Below are 16103 nucleotides of genomic sequence, written 5' to 3'. Positions count from 1 at the left end.
AAGTTCATGCAAACAATGAACAAAATGAGAAAACAAATACAATAGTGCAAAGTGTTGTTTTGTATGTTATATAACCTTGTCATTGTCTGTACAGCGTGACCTTGCCGCCATCAGTGAACAGGTGGAGTCAATCACCAAGGAAGCAGAGAGACTAATTGGCCAGTTTCCCGATGCCCAGGAACACATCGCCATGAAACATGAGGAAATGGTTCAATCATGGAACAACCTTGTGGAGAAAGCCACGCTTCGTAAAGAGAAGCTACAACAGGCTGACCAACTCCAGGTCTACTTTAATGACTACAGGGAGCTCATGTAAGTATCTAAGGTTGGATGAACTCTGTATATGTTCAGGATTTTTTTAATTTAACTAGGAGGGAGGGGGCAGGTCCTCTCTGTAATGTATGTCCTAACAAAATCAGCAGTATAGATTTGTGGTATTAGTACAAATTATTTAAAATATGGATGGAAACTGATTATTAACAAAGAGAAAGCACAGGAATACCTTCTTCTTCCAGAGCATGGATTAATGAAATGATCGCCATCATCACATCAGAGGAACATCCACGGGATCTGTCTCTGGCCGAAGCCAAGATCACCTTATGTAAGGAACACAAGACAGAGATAGAGAGCCGGGAGGAGGTTGTCAACACTTTCAGGGAGACAGGACAGGTCATGATACAAAATGGCCATTTCCTGTCTGATGAGGTGTGTACACAAAGTTTTGTATTGTATAATGTGAATCTTTACAGGCCTTTGAAGTGGATTTATAGAAAGAATGTTACATATTAGATGTATATGAAATATTGCTGATCTGTTCCAGATACAAGACAAAGTGAAAGATTTAAACTCTGCTTGGGAAGCGTTACTGAGTACATTTGAAACCTACAAAAAAATCTGTGATCAGAACCTAGAGGCCCAGGTTTGTAGATGTGATTTTACCAACATGATATGTGATTATTAAAAGGTCAAAGGATTTTATGGTAAAGAACTCTGAGATTTTTTAGAGAACAAGAATTGGTAATGGCAATTAATTTGATGACTTGAAGAGATTTTTCTATAAAGTTCAGACTAACAGGAAAGATGATCAGGGGATAGCATTAAGATGTGACCTTGATAAAATTAATGAACTTGACCTTGTTTTCTAGCAATTGAAACATGAGATGGAACAATTGGAAGCCTGGATGACAATCAGGGAACCATTGATGAAGGAGAAAAATTATGGTAGCAATATACAGGCAGTCGAAGAGTTACTACGGCGACAGGATGACTTTGAGAAAACTGTTGAAGCTCAGTCAGAAAAATTCAAAGGAATCTGTCGCAGAACTCAGGTGAGTAACTTACAGAATTTATCACAGTCTTTATGTGCACTTTGATGTGATGTTCATTTAAAAAGCTCTGAGTAATTTGGAGGCATGAAGGTGATTGAAAATCTGTATTTCTCTTTGGTATTATTTTCACAATATTAAAATAGCTACTAGTTGCATATTACTATTTCTGTAGTACACTAAAATGTCTGGGGTCCAGACCTTGTGTATTGACACTACTTCTCTTTGTCGACAGTTAGAACAGGCTATCCTAGACAAGAAACAACAGCAGATTGAACAAGAGAATGCCAGAAGAGAGATGGAGAGACTGGAGGAGATTCGAAAACGTGAACAAGATAGAATCATGGAGGTACAATTTATAATATCTATTGGCCATGTTGAATGTCTTATAACATCTGTTGTGGAATGTTTGTATAAACACTTGCTGCTCTGTTTTGTACATCTGTATGTAACTGAAAGCTAGGGCATTGTGTACATCCATATCACCTTGGGTCATGTCTGTCTGTTTGCAGGAGTAGGTAAGATGGTAGTTCTGATGGGAACGTCACTATTTCTATAGAGTAGATGTGGTATTCAGACTCACCAAGTGTATGAAAGCACATAATGAATGATGCAAATATTATTTAAGATCTGATTGTAAAAATACTTATATTGAAATACATATATAATTTCATGGTGTGGGATTTCGTAGGGGGAAGCATGTGAATATTTTGCCCTTGTTCTAGTTGATACAAAATAAATCTCTTGTTTTTAATTGCTGATTTATATGTATCATAAAGGGTATCATTTTCAGTCGGAAACCATTCTCATTAAGAACATTGCTTTCTGATAATGAAATTGTATGAATTCATTATCCCAACATCATCAGATGGTAGGCTATATATGTAGTCTCTCGTCATCTGTTCATTTAAAAACAAAAATTCTGGGGAAATACAGGAAAGATCCTTCTCATCTGTTACGTAGGTTTCCCTTGGTCCCTTGTTGTATGTGACCTTTAGATTTCAAGACTGATCAGAAAAAACAAAGCCGACACCATCTTGGATTTGGGAATTAGAAATTAAAATCACTATTCCTTCAGAGGAATGTTTAAATTTATTATAATGGAGAGCAAAAACAGAGGAGAGAAGGAAAAAGATCCAACTTTTAAAGATCAAATAGAGATCAATGATGGGCACCAAGATCCCTGTGGGATCTCCCATTTTGTTATACTGAGTGTTATATTTTTGTAGTGTTGTTAAAATGTCCATCTTTATTGTCTCCATCTTGTGGCTGTAGACAAAAATGATTTTTAGTGGTCAGTAAAATTTGTCTTATTATTGTGATATAGCAGGTATCCTAGAAAATGGCTGTATCTTTCTAAACTAGATTACAAGATGTGGTGTCTAATTACCTTTTTGTGGCGTTTTATTGTGTTGTAGATCACAAGTGTACGCTCTAGTCATTAACATGACCTAGATTAAATAAAGGCTTGAGGCATATTTTAAAGAATATTTTTGTAGCTTTAATGACTATTTGTGATTTAGACATTTTAGACCAATAATATTGCAAGGAACTAGTAGATATTCAATTTTCAGCAAGTTTTAAAATAATGATTTAAATGAAATAAAATCTGTGTTTAATGAAGAGGAAGACCATTATGGAAGATTACAAACATTACATATAGCAGCCTATCATTGACCACCATTCCTTGACCAAACCTTCTTTCTATTTGCAGACTCTGCAGAGTGTATGTTTGGTTTTTTGCTTGATCAGTGTTTTCGCAGCTTAATTTTTACTGCATAATGATTTAGTTTTGTTACTCAAAGCTTCAATGTTGTAAACGTTCTTTTAAATGTTAATTACCTTCATTGTGTTTATTTAAAGCTTGATTTTTCATTCACGTTTTGTTTAACACTGAGGTCCACTATGAAGCGTGATACTGTCCTTTAGTAAATCTGTTTCTGATGTCTGTCAGGATTCACTTATGTAAACAGTAACATCTAACATATAGTTGTAATATAGACTGTCCAAATCACACAGACACTTTAGAGATTGAACAGTAACTCAGTGGTGTTAAATAACAACTGACAAGAATCTTCACTATCAGTAAATGTGGTGTTCATTTTTTTACAGAGAGAAAAAAAAAATATATATATATATATATATATTTATAGATGTGTATTAGATTTATCAGATGTATGTCAGGGCTTTGTGCTTTACTTTTTTTTGTTGTCCGATTGCATGAATAATCATACTGAGCATGGATTTCAAATTTCAAAAAAAAAAAAGGCAGTGTTATGATTGATGACTTCAATGCATTATTTAAGTTAAGAAATTTGGAATAGTATTTAAGCTTAGCTTGTTATCATGTATCTAAATATGTGCATCTTAATTCTCATTTTTCTTAATCTGGAGCTTTCTAGTATGGCTGAATGTGTTATTACACAGATACTGTCATGTTGGCTGTTAGTCATTTTAAACTTGTTGCCAGCTTTATGTAGAGCTTAACATTTAAACAGTCTTTTTTGTGTGAGAACAAGATGAATAATACAGAATTACTAAATCAATGTGTTTTGCCACAGGAAAGAAAACGTGAAGAGGAACAGAGGAAGGCACGAGATGTCTTACTGAGAAGACAGAAAAGTGCTGATGGCTCTTCAGACGAGGATGATATGTAAGTTGTTTGTACAATAAGATAAGTCATTGACAAATTAGCAAAATACCAGTCAACAGAGTGGACTCCTGGCTAAGTAAAAACATTTCTATCAGATTGTTTAGATGTGTTTAAGTCAGGTTGTATCAGCAATTCTACAACACATTTGTTAATTTGATATGTAGGATGTTAGAACTTCTGAAAACCTGAGGAATTTAGTGTTTGATGGAACAATGATACAGGAATGTGCTGGAAATTTTCACACAAAGAGAAAAAAAAGGAAAAAAAACAGGATCTAGCAGTATAGATATTAACAAACAATGGAAAATTAAGTCCTGCTTAAGGTACCCTCAGTATTTAGGACAAGATGGTTCAATATTTTACTGTTATTGATGTATTACAGTGACCGAGATAAGTTGGACCGTAACACAGTGAAGAACTTGATTGGTCGCTCTCATAGTATAAAGAAAAACAAAGGAGATAAGAAAGGTGACAAGGACAGTGGTGGAAAGGAGGTTCGACGCGCTATTAGTTTCAAGTCTCGTACCGATGGGGCCAGCTCCCCACCACCTGTGCTACAAAAGGCTTATGAATTTAAACATGGGGAGGGAATAGTTCAAAATGACAATGATGAGCTGGATGCTCCAACCCTGCCAGATGCCCCGCCTCCAGAGATGTTGGGCATGTCTGACCAACAACACATCCCTGGGCGCTCACCTCAGCTTAGCCCCAAACAGAAACGTGTAGAGGCTTTGAAAGATGATGGCAAAGATAAGAAAAAGAGAACTCCTAGTTTTAATCTTCGGAGAAGAACACGTAGTTTTAAAGAAAAATATAAACTTCCAGATAATTTACCTCCTGCTGAAGTTGAAGGACTTTTAGAGCGTAAACAGGAATTACAAACTGGTGGTAAAAAAGCCACAATTCGATCCTGGAAATCATTCTATACTGTATTATATGGACAAATTATGGCATTTTTCAAAGACAAGGAAGGTACGAACTTTTCATAATATATAGATACTGGCTATAAATGCATATACTATGATATGATGTTTCTCTTTGGACATCTTGGAGTTCAATATTAGTTAGTTATAAATATTTGATGGGAATCTATACTCTATAAGAATGTTGAGTTTTTCTTGTCTGCTTGTTTTGTGAATTTGTATATTGTGACCTTGAACATTTCAATTATTTTAACAACAGTATGTTGTAACATTTCCTCGCATTTACTTTGTACACATGTTTTATGACTTGTCACCTGTGTAATTGTATTATGATTTGGCATCAACATTGTTTGACTATATTGTGACTTTGTCTTTATTGTGTATATCCTTGTGTGAACCTTGTCTCATTGTTTTATGGCATTGACGACATAGAGTTGAGTTGTATGACCTTATGTTAATCTTTGTTGTATATGACCTTGTATAACTTTGCCTCATTGTTGTGTGACTTTGATGTTATGTATTTTGACCTTGTATGACCTTGCCTAATTGTTTTTCAGCCTCTGTAGAGAAAGTGCCCTGTGCTCCGTCCCTATTTATACACAATGCTTATTGTGAGGCTGCTAGAGACTACCACAAAAAGAAGAATGTTTTCCGACTACGACTCAAAGATGGAGCTGAATTCTTAATGGAAGCAAGCAATCAGATTGAAATGAATGAATGGCTTTCTAAAGTCAGCCATTTTGCAGGTAATGAACATTGAAAAACGTTGAACTCAGAATTTGTTGATTTAGATGTAATGTTCTTTTCCCCAATATTGTTATTACCCATGTATAGACCTGTGATTCTCATTATCTTCTGTTAATGCTATATATAATACATAACATCTGCCTGCTTATGAATATTCATATTTAATGTATGCTTATAATCCCCAGATATATATCTCACTAATTTGTGTGCTTATTAAGTCACTGTTGAAAACATTCAGTCTATTTTGGAACTCTTTCTGGTTTTTGGAAAAATAGGGTTACATTTGAATAAATGATTGGCTTAATCAAATCTTATATTGAACGCTAAAGGAATGTTATTATATTTGTATACATAAAACATTACAGATGATTTCTCATAATCCTATAGACATTTCAGGAAAGAACACAGGAAGGAATGATTGATTAATAGTGGGGGTCTCTAACTTGGAGAGAAAATATACCAGTTTTAGGATCACTCTTCATACAAGTATAGGAATTTAGTCCTAGCATTACTACAAACTATGTACAGATTGTGGTGCTAGAGTTACTGGGGTTTTCTGCTACAAGGCTACATGGAGGGATTTACATATCTGTAATACCAGGTAATAGGGACCTCGTACAGGTCGGGAAGTTTTGGCACTAGTGTTACTAAGGGTTTCAACTACAAGAATGAATTTAGATATCTGTAATACCAGGTAATAGGAACCCCGTATAGGTCGGGGAGTTGTAATAATACCTGGTATTAAGCATAAAGGTGGGCTTTCAGAGATACTAGTTAGGAAAGAGGCTTCAAAGGGGATATGTGAGGCTTCAAAGGGGATATGTGACGTGGAGAAAGCATCTGTTAAGTTTTGATTATGTTAAAGTATGTAATTTGCTCATTAACTGTGGTGCTTACTAAATAATAATGAAGATACATGTAGCTTCTGATGCTTTTAGCAGTGTTTGGTATACACACAACATACAACCTAGTATACATGTACATACATCATGTTATAGCTGATTATTGTCTTCTAATTGTTTAAATTATTCCTTTTAATTCTGACTTTAACAAAAGAAATGGTGAAATATAAGCTATGATGCCTCCCCTATGATGTGTATGTACATGTGTAAATGTATTTGGTTAATCAGCCTTCTGATACATACTTTTAAACTTTTTTACTTGACATGAAATGTAAATTATATAAACCCATATTTACCTATCTTAGCATTATTATTCATGTTCCTCTTTTCTTTATGGCTATTGTAGCTCAGTTGCCCATGCACACAGATTCGGAATTCATACATAATTCTGATCAGAGGGACGACGATGGAGGTGATTTGTATTCTCCTGGTTATCTTTATTTTTCCGCATTTTCTCCCTGCTTTTTTACACTTGGCCATTTTTTTTTCTTCCTCTTTGTGTAGCCAGGATTTCTGTGTGACACACAGTCAGCAGCTCTGCATTCCTCGTAAAGATAGAGAAGCTCTAATATACACCTCAACCCTCAGTGTGCTGTCTCTAGCCAGGGTCATTGTATCTATTTTATAGTAATAAAAACTTGTGATACAAAACTGAAAAGCAGGCAGCTGTGGTAGTAAAACTGCATGGTTAATTGTTTGGTCATATAGGAAAAGCATTATCTCTATTGTCACATATAACACTCTCGACAAGAAGTTCCACAGTGGACTTATATTAACTGTCCTAAGCATACCCAACTTTTTTCCAGAATGACTGCAATCTTCTTTTCCTTGATATTGAGTATCATAAAGACTACTATATTTTATATTCAATATTTGATTCGGTAAATTCCAATAAGAAGGAAATTGACCCGTGGTTTATGATGAATGCACAATGAAGGCAGAAGTGATGTTAAGTGTGTCCTTTTTATGTATTTGGTTCATTCATTGTTGCTAAGCACTTTCATTGTAATTGGAAGTCTTCATAAGATTTTTTTTTTCTGATCCTCTTTTTTTTTGAAGAACAATCATTTCTCTTTACTTACAACACTAATCAATCTCAAGGCAATGTGTCTGTGTGATTCATCTGAGCATCTTTAGCGATGAACATGAAAAAATGTAAAAATCTCTGATAAATATTCAGATATAATACATGTATTTAAAGTAAAACTATGTAAATAGTATTAGATATTACAGCTCATCAGATCCCCAAACCTTGGTGTTCTAGGCTTAATGTCGAGGACTTAGGTTTATTTGAAGAGCTCACAATCTGATATATCACAACCTGATTTATCACAATCTGATTTATTAGCCCACCATCTAATAGATGGTGGGTTATTCAAATCGCCCTGCGTCCGTGGTCCGTCCGTCCGTCCGTCCGTAAACAATTCTTGTTACCGCTATTTCTGGAAAAGTACTGGATGGATCTTTCTCAAATTTCATATGCAGTTTCCCCTTGGTCCCTAGTTGTGCATTGTACCTTTTTTGGACTGATTCGAATTCAAGATGGCCGACAGGCAGCCATCTTGGATTTTAGAAGTAAAAGTTTGTTACTGCTATTTCTTGGAAAGTACTGGATGGATCTTTCTCAAATTTCATATGCAGTTTCCCCTTGGTCCCTAGTTGTGCATTGTACCTTTTTTGGACTGATTTGAATTCAAGATGGCCGACAGGCAGCCATCTTGGATTTTGGAAGTAAAAGTTTGTTACTGCTATTTCTTGGAAAGTACTGGATGGATCTTTCTCAAATTTCATATGCAGTTTCCCCTTGGTCCCTAGTTGTGCATTGTACCTTTCTTGGACTGATTCGAATTCAAGATGGCCGACAGGTGGCCATCTTGGATTTTGGATGTAAAAGTTTGTTACTGCTATTTCTTGGAAAGTACTGGATGGATCTTTCTCAAATTTCATATGCAGGTTCCCTTTGGTTCCAAGTTGTGCATTATACCTTTTTGGACTGATCCGAAATCAAGATGGCTGACAGGCAGCCATCTTGGATTTTGAGAGTAAAATCTTGTTACTGCTATATCTGAGGAAGTTCTGGATGGATCCTTCTGATATTTCATAGATATTGGTTTCCTTTGGTCCCTAGTTGTGCATTGTACCTTTTTTGGACTGATTTGAAATCAAGGTGGCCCACAAGTGGCCATCTTGGATGTCGACAGTAATACAGCACATCATCCACCTGTAACTGACTGCTATCTAATAATACTTTGGGATCTTTTTCAAATGATATTTGCTAATAGGTGCTTAATAAAAATATCTTGTGCCATCATTGAGTACATTCAATGAAGACCAGTTCATGAACATTTACAACACCTGTAACAAACAAAAAAAAAATAAAAAACAAATCTTCAAGAACTGAAAACAGATCCTCAAATGGTGGGCGCCAAGATCCCTCTGGGATCTCTTGTCTTCATATTCAAAGGGTTTTATTTTAAAATTATCTGCATTCTTTAGATATGTCATAACAAAACAGGATATTAAGGGTCATTTGATATGTTTCAAACAAAAAATATGGATTGGATAACAGAACCTGGCCTTTGATCAGATAATGATAGAACAACACATATTCTTTGATGAGATATCAATATAATGACACCTGGCCTTTGATAAGATTACATTTGATATACACCCAAATTCTTATTCTACTGTTATGCAAATTATCTTAAAGTGATACCAAACAGACTACTATTTAGATTTCTGTAGTGGTTTTTAACCTAGTTACATTGGTCATCCACAATGATGTATATACAGATACGTTCATTTTGTCATGACATGTGTGACGGGTATAAAGATAATAGAATGCTTAAATTGTAGATATGACTTTGATTTTACTGCTATCAATAACTCAGTTAAACTTGTAAAACTGCTTCTGTGAGCATTCCTATCATTGTGATCTGTGTTGTAATGTTACTTGTTACGTTAAGCTGGCTATTTCAGATGTCTACAATCACTCAGCTTTCCAGAATAATGCACTGAATAACACAAACAAAATGCTTATAAATGTGATGTATTTTATAAACTGCCAAGGAAAAGAGCAATCAGCTTCACAAAATGCTATATATACTGGTACCAGTAAGGATATACCATATTTGAGAATTTCACATCTGATAGTATACTTTTAATTGCCCTGATATGTCAAAGTATTTTAATTTAGAAGGAAAGATTAACCTTGTGACCTTGAGGTCACAACCTTTTAATGATCACAGAGGTGAAGTGACTTATATATCTGTTGCTAGATATAGCATGGATTGTCACAACTTTCCCTCAGTCACTGTATGCAATCCTCTTTTGAACACATATTGTAAATTTCATTTCAAAATATCATACACATTTATTTGAATGTTGAGAGTTAATATTGGAATGGTAGTTGATATTAATACTAGAAAGATATGTTGTCTAGTCACAATTATATTTCCTTCTGTCATGTGAATATCAACAGAGATCAAATGGTCATAGATATGTAACACATGTTCTTAGCTTTGAAAATGGGCAATGTAATGGATTTATTGTAGAATGGTGCTGCTAGAAACCATTGTATTAAAATGTTAGAATTTGAGGTGTTATGGAATGCATTGAACATGAAGGTAATGCTGACTTCTAGAAGTGAAGCAATGCTCCCAGTGCATTCAAACCAAGCACTAGATAAAGGTCCGCACTAGATAAAGGTCCGCAACAAAGACATTTTTAATGTCAATTTACACGATGGTATTTTTCTTTTATTAAATTCTTTCTGTTTTGTGTGAGTTAAAAAATTAATTTTCTCTGCTGTGCTTTAGCTTTCCTCTTTCTTCTTAATCTCCATCATGATTTTTTTTGTAAAGCTGGTTTATTGTTTTTTCTTTTTTCCAAGAAATCCTTTATTATATCAATGAGCATGCCATGTAAATATTCTGATTTTATACCCAGGGGCAGAAGATGAGATGCTGGAAGACTCAGAGTTGAGAGAAATATTTACAGGTATCATGTGGTATAGAGTTGTCTTTCCTGACGAGTGCAGAGATTTACTGCTGTGGAGACAAGGCTGTTTCAGATTGCTTTATGTAGAATGCTCAGGCAGATCTTTTGATGGGATTAGTAGTTTTTGCAGGTTCAAGGGCTTTATTGAATTTTATTGCAATTTGGTGAAGTTTCTTGCAATTTGCTTGTGAGGTTTGCATGATGTTTGCTAAAACATCCGAATTGAAAGTTTGAAGATAATCTTATGAATAGGTCAGACTCAAAATTGTAGTCCTAAAAAAGAAGCCATTGAAATTGTAGAATGAAGAAAAGAAAATTTATAATGAGTTACAATGTGACATGAAATGCATGAGCATGCTATGGAATGTGTCTGAAGTGCTATGTGGCTCCTTTAACTGGCTACACAGGTGCAGGTTTCCAAACTCTTCTGGCTTTTTTGACACTGTCATTTTGTCATTTTTACCTTGTTTTGTCTTTTTTTGAAATGCTGTTGAATTCTTTAATTTGATCTAGATTTATTGCAGCTTGTGACTAACTTATAGATGTTGCATATAGTACAAGCTTTCTAGAAGACAGAAAATGTTAACAGAGGTTTGTTTTAATCCCCTGTAGAAAACAGAAGCGTCTTTGTTCAGTAAATGCCTCTATACCTAAGTACATGTGATTTTGGAATGTTGTGACAACAGATTGCATTGTCAAGATACATATCAGTAATTGTGATAAATACATAAAAATGGCTTAATTGAAATATTTCTCTATGCTGAACTTGTGTGCAATGTGATGATAAAGCTTAATGCTTGTGTATATTTAACATTGTGATATTGGCCATACCTTAAGCTTGACCATGAAATATTCTGTGATTAAATGCACAAATACAATCATTTTATCTTCAATTGGATCAAGTGTAAATTCATCTGTACAATGCTATACCAATGTTAATGTAAGATCAAATGTAACGGACTGTTGCTAGTGATGATGACACAAGGTCATCAGTAATGATGAAGGTCATCCATCACTTATTGTAAAACCTTCTAAATTAAATTCCAACTGTAAAACCAAGGTATAGATATATGATCACAAATTAATTTGTGAATTAAAATACAATTATAGCAAAGGCTCAAAGGCATTAATAATGGTCAAGGTCATCAGTAATTCTGAAGGTCATCAGTACAATTTAATTCATCAGGAATGGTCAAGGTCATCAGTAATTCTGAAGGTCATCAATACAATATAATTCTTCAGGAACTGTCAAGGTCATCAGGTATTGTCAAAGTCATCACTATAAAGACATCTTTAATGGTTAATAGTCAAAATTATCAGTTAAAAGCCTTCCATAATGACCAAGGTCATCAGTAAAAATGTGATCAGTAATGATACAGTGTATGTCAAGGTCACAAAGATTATTTGGTATACACTTGTAAGTAAATGTGTGCATGTTTCCTGGATTGTTACGGTATAACATTACTGTTCTATGTAACTAATGTCTTGCCGATGCAGTTCTATGTAATGACTGGATATTAATTGGCTTTTCATTTATTAGATGATGTGATTATTATCACCATGCCAGTTTGACCTATGAACAGACACTTGTAAAAGCTAGTGATTTTGTGTTGTTAACATTAGTGTTGCCTGTAGTTGAGTGGAGTGCTTCAATGTGATAGTTATATTATTAGTGGACACAGTGCTCTGGCTTTGACACTTCTTCTGTCTTTGTGTTTTTAATGAGTGAAACTGTCCAGATATAGGCAGAGATATGTATACAAAATATTCTTACTTGGTTCAGAATGATTGTTCTCTTCTTTATACACAGATTTCTTCATGATATGATAGATATTTATTATCTTCTAGTCATACTTAACTAAGCAGATCTCAAAGAAGCTGTCTTTTTGCCCACAGATTTTGTTCCTTTCACCAAATATCTATAGGAGTATGTGTGATTTGTAATTGCACTTGTATGTTTGATGCAGTGATGTGTGTTTGACACTTTCCTATTCACAATCCACAGACTTACTACACTCACCAGAAGCCCAGTGGTAGCTAGATACCATATCCTAAACACATAGCAAACAGCAATCTTAATGTTGATTCTTCCAAAACATCTTCAATAATTGGTATAAACCTTATTTCAGAATGTATTGGTAGCAATGTTAATCCTGTCAGTAATGTAAGCTTTTTGATTATCTTGCTGTACAAAGACCAACCAGTCTGGCTTTAAAGCCACTAATGTTGATTGTGCATTCTGACTGGATGTAAGCAATGTGAAGCAAGATGTCTGCTTAGCTGTTGACTGAAGTGAATTCTCAATTTTGATTGGCTGTCAGAACAAGTTGAATCTGCAGATCTGCAAGCTTGGCTATCGAGTTAATCCTCAGATCTGCTTGGCTGCCAATGGGGGAATTATTTATCTTGCCTTTCTTATCAAGCTTTGATAAATGTATTTTGATATAAAGATTTAATTTACTTGATGTACTATGTTAAAAATTACAAAGTGAAATAGTGTTACTGAAGATTAAACATATCTTTGAACTTGTTTTTTAAAACCTAAGCTCTTTATTAAATGATTAGTTTTCTTTTCATTGTTTAAGAAATTGTAATGCTAATTCAATTTTTAAAGATACATGTATAAGTAATATATATCTATATATACTCCATGTGTAATTACCTCATATATTCCACATTAATTTTGCATGCATTCAGTTTGACTTTACAGCACCCTGGATTGATGATCTAGATTTACGTCATTAACTTGTATAATATCAGTTTTTCTAATATTATTCTTGTTGCTTTCAGCTGCTCAAGTTTCTGAAGATGTGGCTGAAGCGATGGCAAATAATGAACATCTTGAAGGTCGTGCTCGCAGCACATCTCCACTCGCACCTCACAGAGAATCTCAGGAGTTCAGAGAAGAGGACCTGGCCAGGGTACGCCAGATGGCTGATCATGGTAACTCCTCAGGTGTTCCGGGTAACTCTGTGGAGGTGTCAGAGGCTGAACCTGTAAACCGGCAGGACAGTCCAAGGGAGGAGTTTCAAGACGTCCAAACACCTCAGAATGACCGAACAGTGAGCAGATTGAGTGACCCCTCTTCAGGTGGGTTGACCCTTTATTTATTCATTGCATATAAAGCTATGGACACTTGCAAATGTAGTTTAGTGTTTTGTTTTCTTCAATACATTGAAATGCATATGTAGATGTTATTTTGGTTATTGAGATAACTGACTCACATGTTTCTTGTAGCAGATCATGTGGAAGATGAAGTAGTATCACCACCACCACCTCTGCCACTCTCAGAACAGCCACCAGTAGTTATGGAAACATCTGACCAGTCACCTGTAGTCATGGCAACATCTGACCAGTCACCAGTTGTTACACCTCAGAGTTATAATGGTAGTGATGAACTCAACGGAGATGGTCATGGTGTGTATCTAAAAAGATAGCTTTACAAAAGATGAATATGCAATAGTCTTAATTTCTGTGAATATTTGTGAAAGTAGATAAAAGAAAATAGATAGATGTTGTTGGGTAGGAATAAGATAATTTACCAATGTAAAATACAAGTTACAAGTGATATATGTGAGTCCATTTCAAAAAGTGTTTTGACAGAATACAGCTTAATTCTATAACATATATTGAAATAAAGATGTGCATATATCTAATATTTTCATTGATTTTATGAAGACCAGGAACTTTTTTAATCTGTTGGCCTCCTCCCGTCGTTTAAGGTCTATTAATAATTGTATTTAGTTTACCTACTTTATTTCACAAATATATTTCTTCATACATATTTGCAAATACATGATTTATCACAAACGATTTATAAATGACTCCAAGGCTAATATATCATGTGAATCTATGTGATTCCGTGCTCACACGTGAGGTACACAGACTCTACAAGGCTCCTATATCATGTGGATCTATGTGATTCCGTGCTCACACGTGAGGTACACAGACTCTACAAGGCTCCTATATCATGTGGATCTATGTGATTCCGTGCTCACACGTGAGGTACACAGACTCTACAAGGCTCCTATATCATGTGGATCTTTGTGATTCCCTGCTCAGTTGTTTTGATTAAACAGTATACCAGGGGTATAAAATATCTTTGTGATTCCCTGCTCAGTTGTTTTGATTAAACAGTATACCAGGGGTATAAAATATCTTTGTGATTCCCTGCTCAGTTGTTTTGATTAAACAGTATACCAGGGGTATAAAATATCTTTGTAAAATTCTGATTGTATTCTTTTTCCATTGCAGACCATCAACAATATCAGCAGGAAAGCCCAAGAGTAAGTTATTTTGTAGACAAATAAATCAATGTTTTCATATATTCTCAACAGGGAGAGATTTATTTATTTATTTATTGTCCTTTTAGAGCTGAAAAACAATATCATATTCCCCATATTTCTTTCCATAATATTAAAAACAGAAATGACTGGCACTGAGTTAATGTTGAGATAGCACAAATGAGAAACCACCCATGTTTAGATACAGGAACTGAATATTTCTGTATCTGTTCTGTAATAAGCCCAGGTGCCTGCGTTTTGTATCGTCCTTAATAAATTTAGAGCATAGGCTTATTACAGACCAATGAAATAGCATTGGTTTGTGACATTACTAACAGCAATATATATGGACAGGCATAAAAGATAAAGACACAAATATATTGAATGCAAAAATCATGTGGCTTTGGTTCCTTGAAGAAGTGAAGGTATCAGTATTCTATGATGTTGATTCTGTAATACTAACTGTTTATTTCTGTACAGGCAAGGCCGCAACAAGCTCCACGAGAACGCCCCATGTCGGATCATCTTGGGGCTGAAGAGGCGGACCATGGGGACGAAGATAAGAAGGGAAAGAGAAGAAGCATGTTTGGTTTCCTCAAGAAGAAAAAGGACAAAGACCATGAAGAACACAAAGAGCACAAAAAACACAAGAAAGACAAGAAGTCAGACACGTAGTCTTCACAGCAAATAATAAACAGGCTCAGAATCATAAAATAGGATGATAAATTTCCTAATATAAAATGGCAAGAGCAGATTCGTCGAAAACATTGTAATGGAAGAAAACCGAAATATCACAAAGAGATGAGAGTGTGGTAACAAACTTCGTACAAAAATTGATGCATGAATATGAGCGATGAGTGTACATTACAGGTATACCTCTGGTACAGCTAAATAACTACAAGGTGTACCTCTGGTACAGCTAAATAACTACAAGGTGTACCTCTGGTACAGCTAAATAACTACAAGGTGTACCTCTGGTACAGCTAAGTAACTACAAGGTGTACCTCTGGTACAGCTAAGTAACTACAAGGTGTACCTCTGGTACAGCTAAATAACTACAAGGTGTACAGTTGAGTGATCCATAATGTATACAGGTGCTCGGAAGAACGATTTATAAATCCTGACATTGATTACATGGTATTTAGACATTGCAGGTGAACCTTCATTGCCTTTTTATTCCAAAGTAATATTTGTGTTCAATAGATAAGGTTTTCTTAAATAATTACCTGAATAGCTGTTGATCCTTAGGTTAGATCTACTTTTAATGTCTA

At 35.0% G+C, this 16103-nt stretch overlaps 1 protein-coding gene across 1 annotated transcript in view; it reads left to right on the top strand.

Moving 5' to 3' along the window:
- LOC132555140 (spectrin beta chain, non-erythrocytic 5-like) overlaps positions 1-15706 on the top strand; it is a 125465-nt gene extending 109759 nt beyond the window's left edge. Inside the window, exons 76-89 of the mRNA XM_060219489.1 lie at positions 95-312; positions 516-705; positions 821-919; positions 1146-1328; positions 1561-1674; positions 3887-3978; positions 4361-4950; positions 5459-5647; positions 6897-6962; positions 10499-10549; positions 13340-13639; positions 13790-13966; positions 14804-14835; positions 15313-15706. Of these exons, the coding sequence (XP_060075472.1) occupies positions 95-312; positions 516-705; positions 821-919; positions 1146-1328; positions 1561-1674; positions 3887-3978; positions 4361-4950; positions 5459-5647; positions 6897-6962; positions 10499-10549; positions 13340-13639; positions 13790-13966; positions 14804-14835; positions 15313-15507 (2496 nt within the window). The 3' untranslated portion in view covers positions 15508-15706. The remainder of the gene's footprint in view (positions 1-94; positions 313-515; positions 706-820; positions 920-1145; positions 1329-1560; positions 1675-3886; positions 3979-4360; positions 4951-5458; positions 5648-6896; positions 6963-10498; positions 10550-13339; positions 13640-13789; positions 13967-14803; positions 14836-15312) is intronic.
- The last annotated feature ends 397 nt before the right edge of the window (positions 15707-16103 follow it).

This window comes from Ylistrum balloti, unplaced genomic scaffold (genome assembly GCF_031769215.1).
Source record: "Ylistrum balloti isolate Yb309-2 unplaced genomic scaffold, AGI_CSIRO_Ybal_v1 Utg370454, whole genome shotgun sequence".
In the NCBI taxonomy this organism is placed as follows: Eukaryota; Metazoa; Mollusca; class Bivalvia; order Pectinida; family Pectinidae; genus Ylistrum; species Ylistrum balloti.
This window is presented reverse-complemented; position numbering and strand designations above follow the sequence as displayed.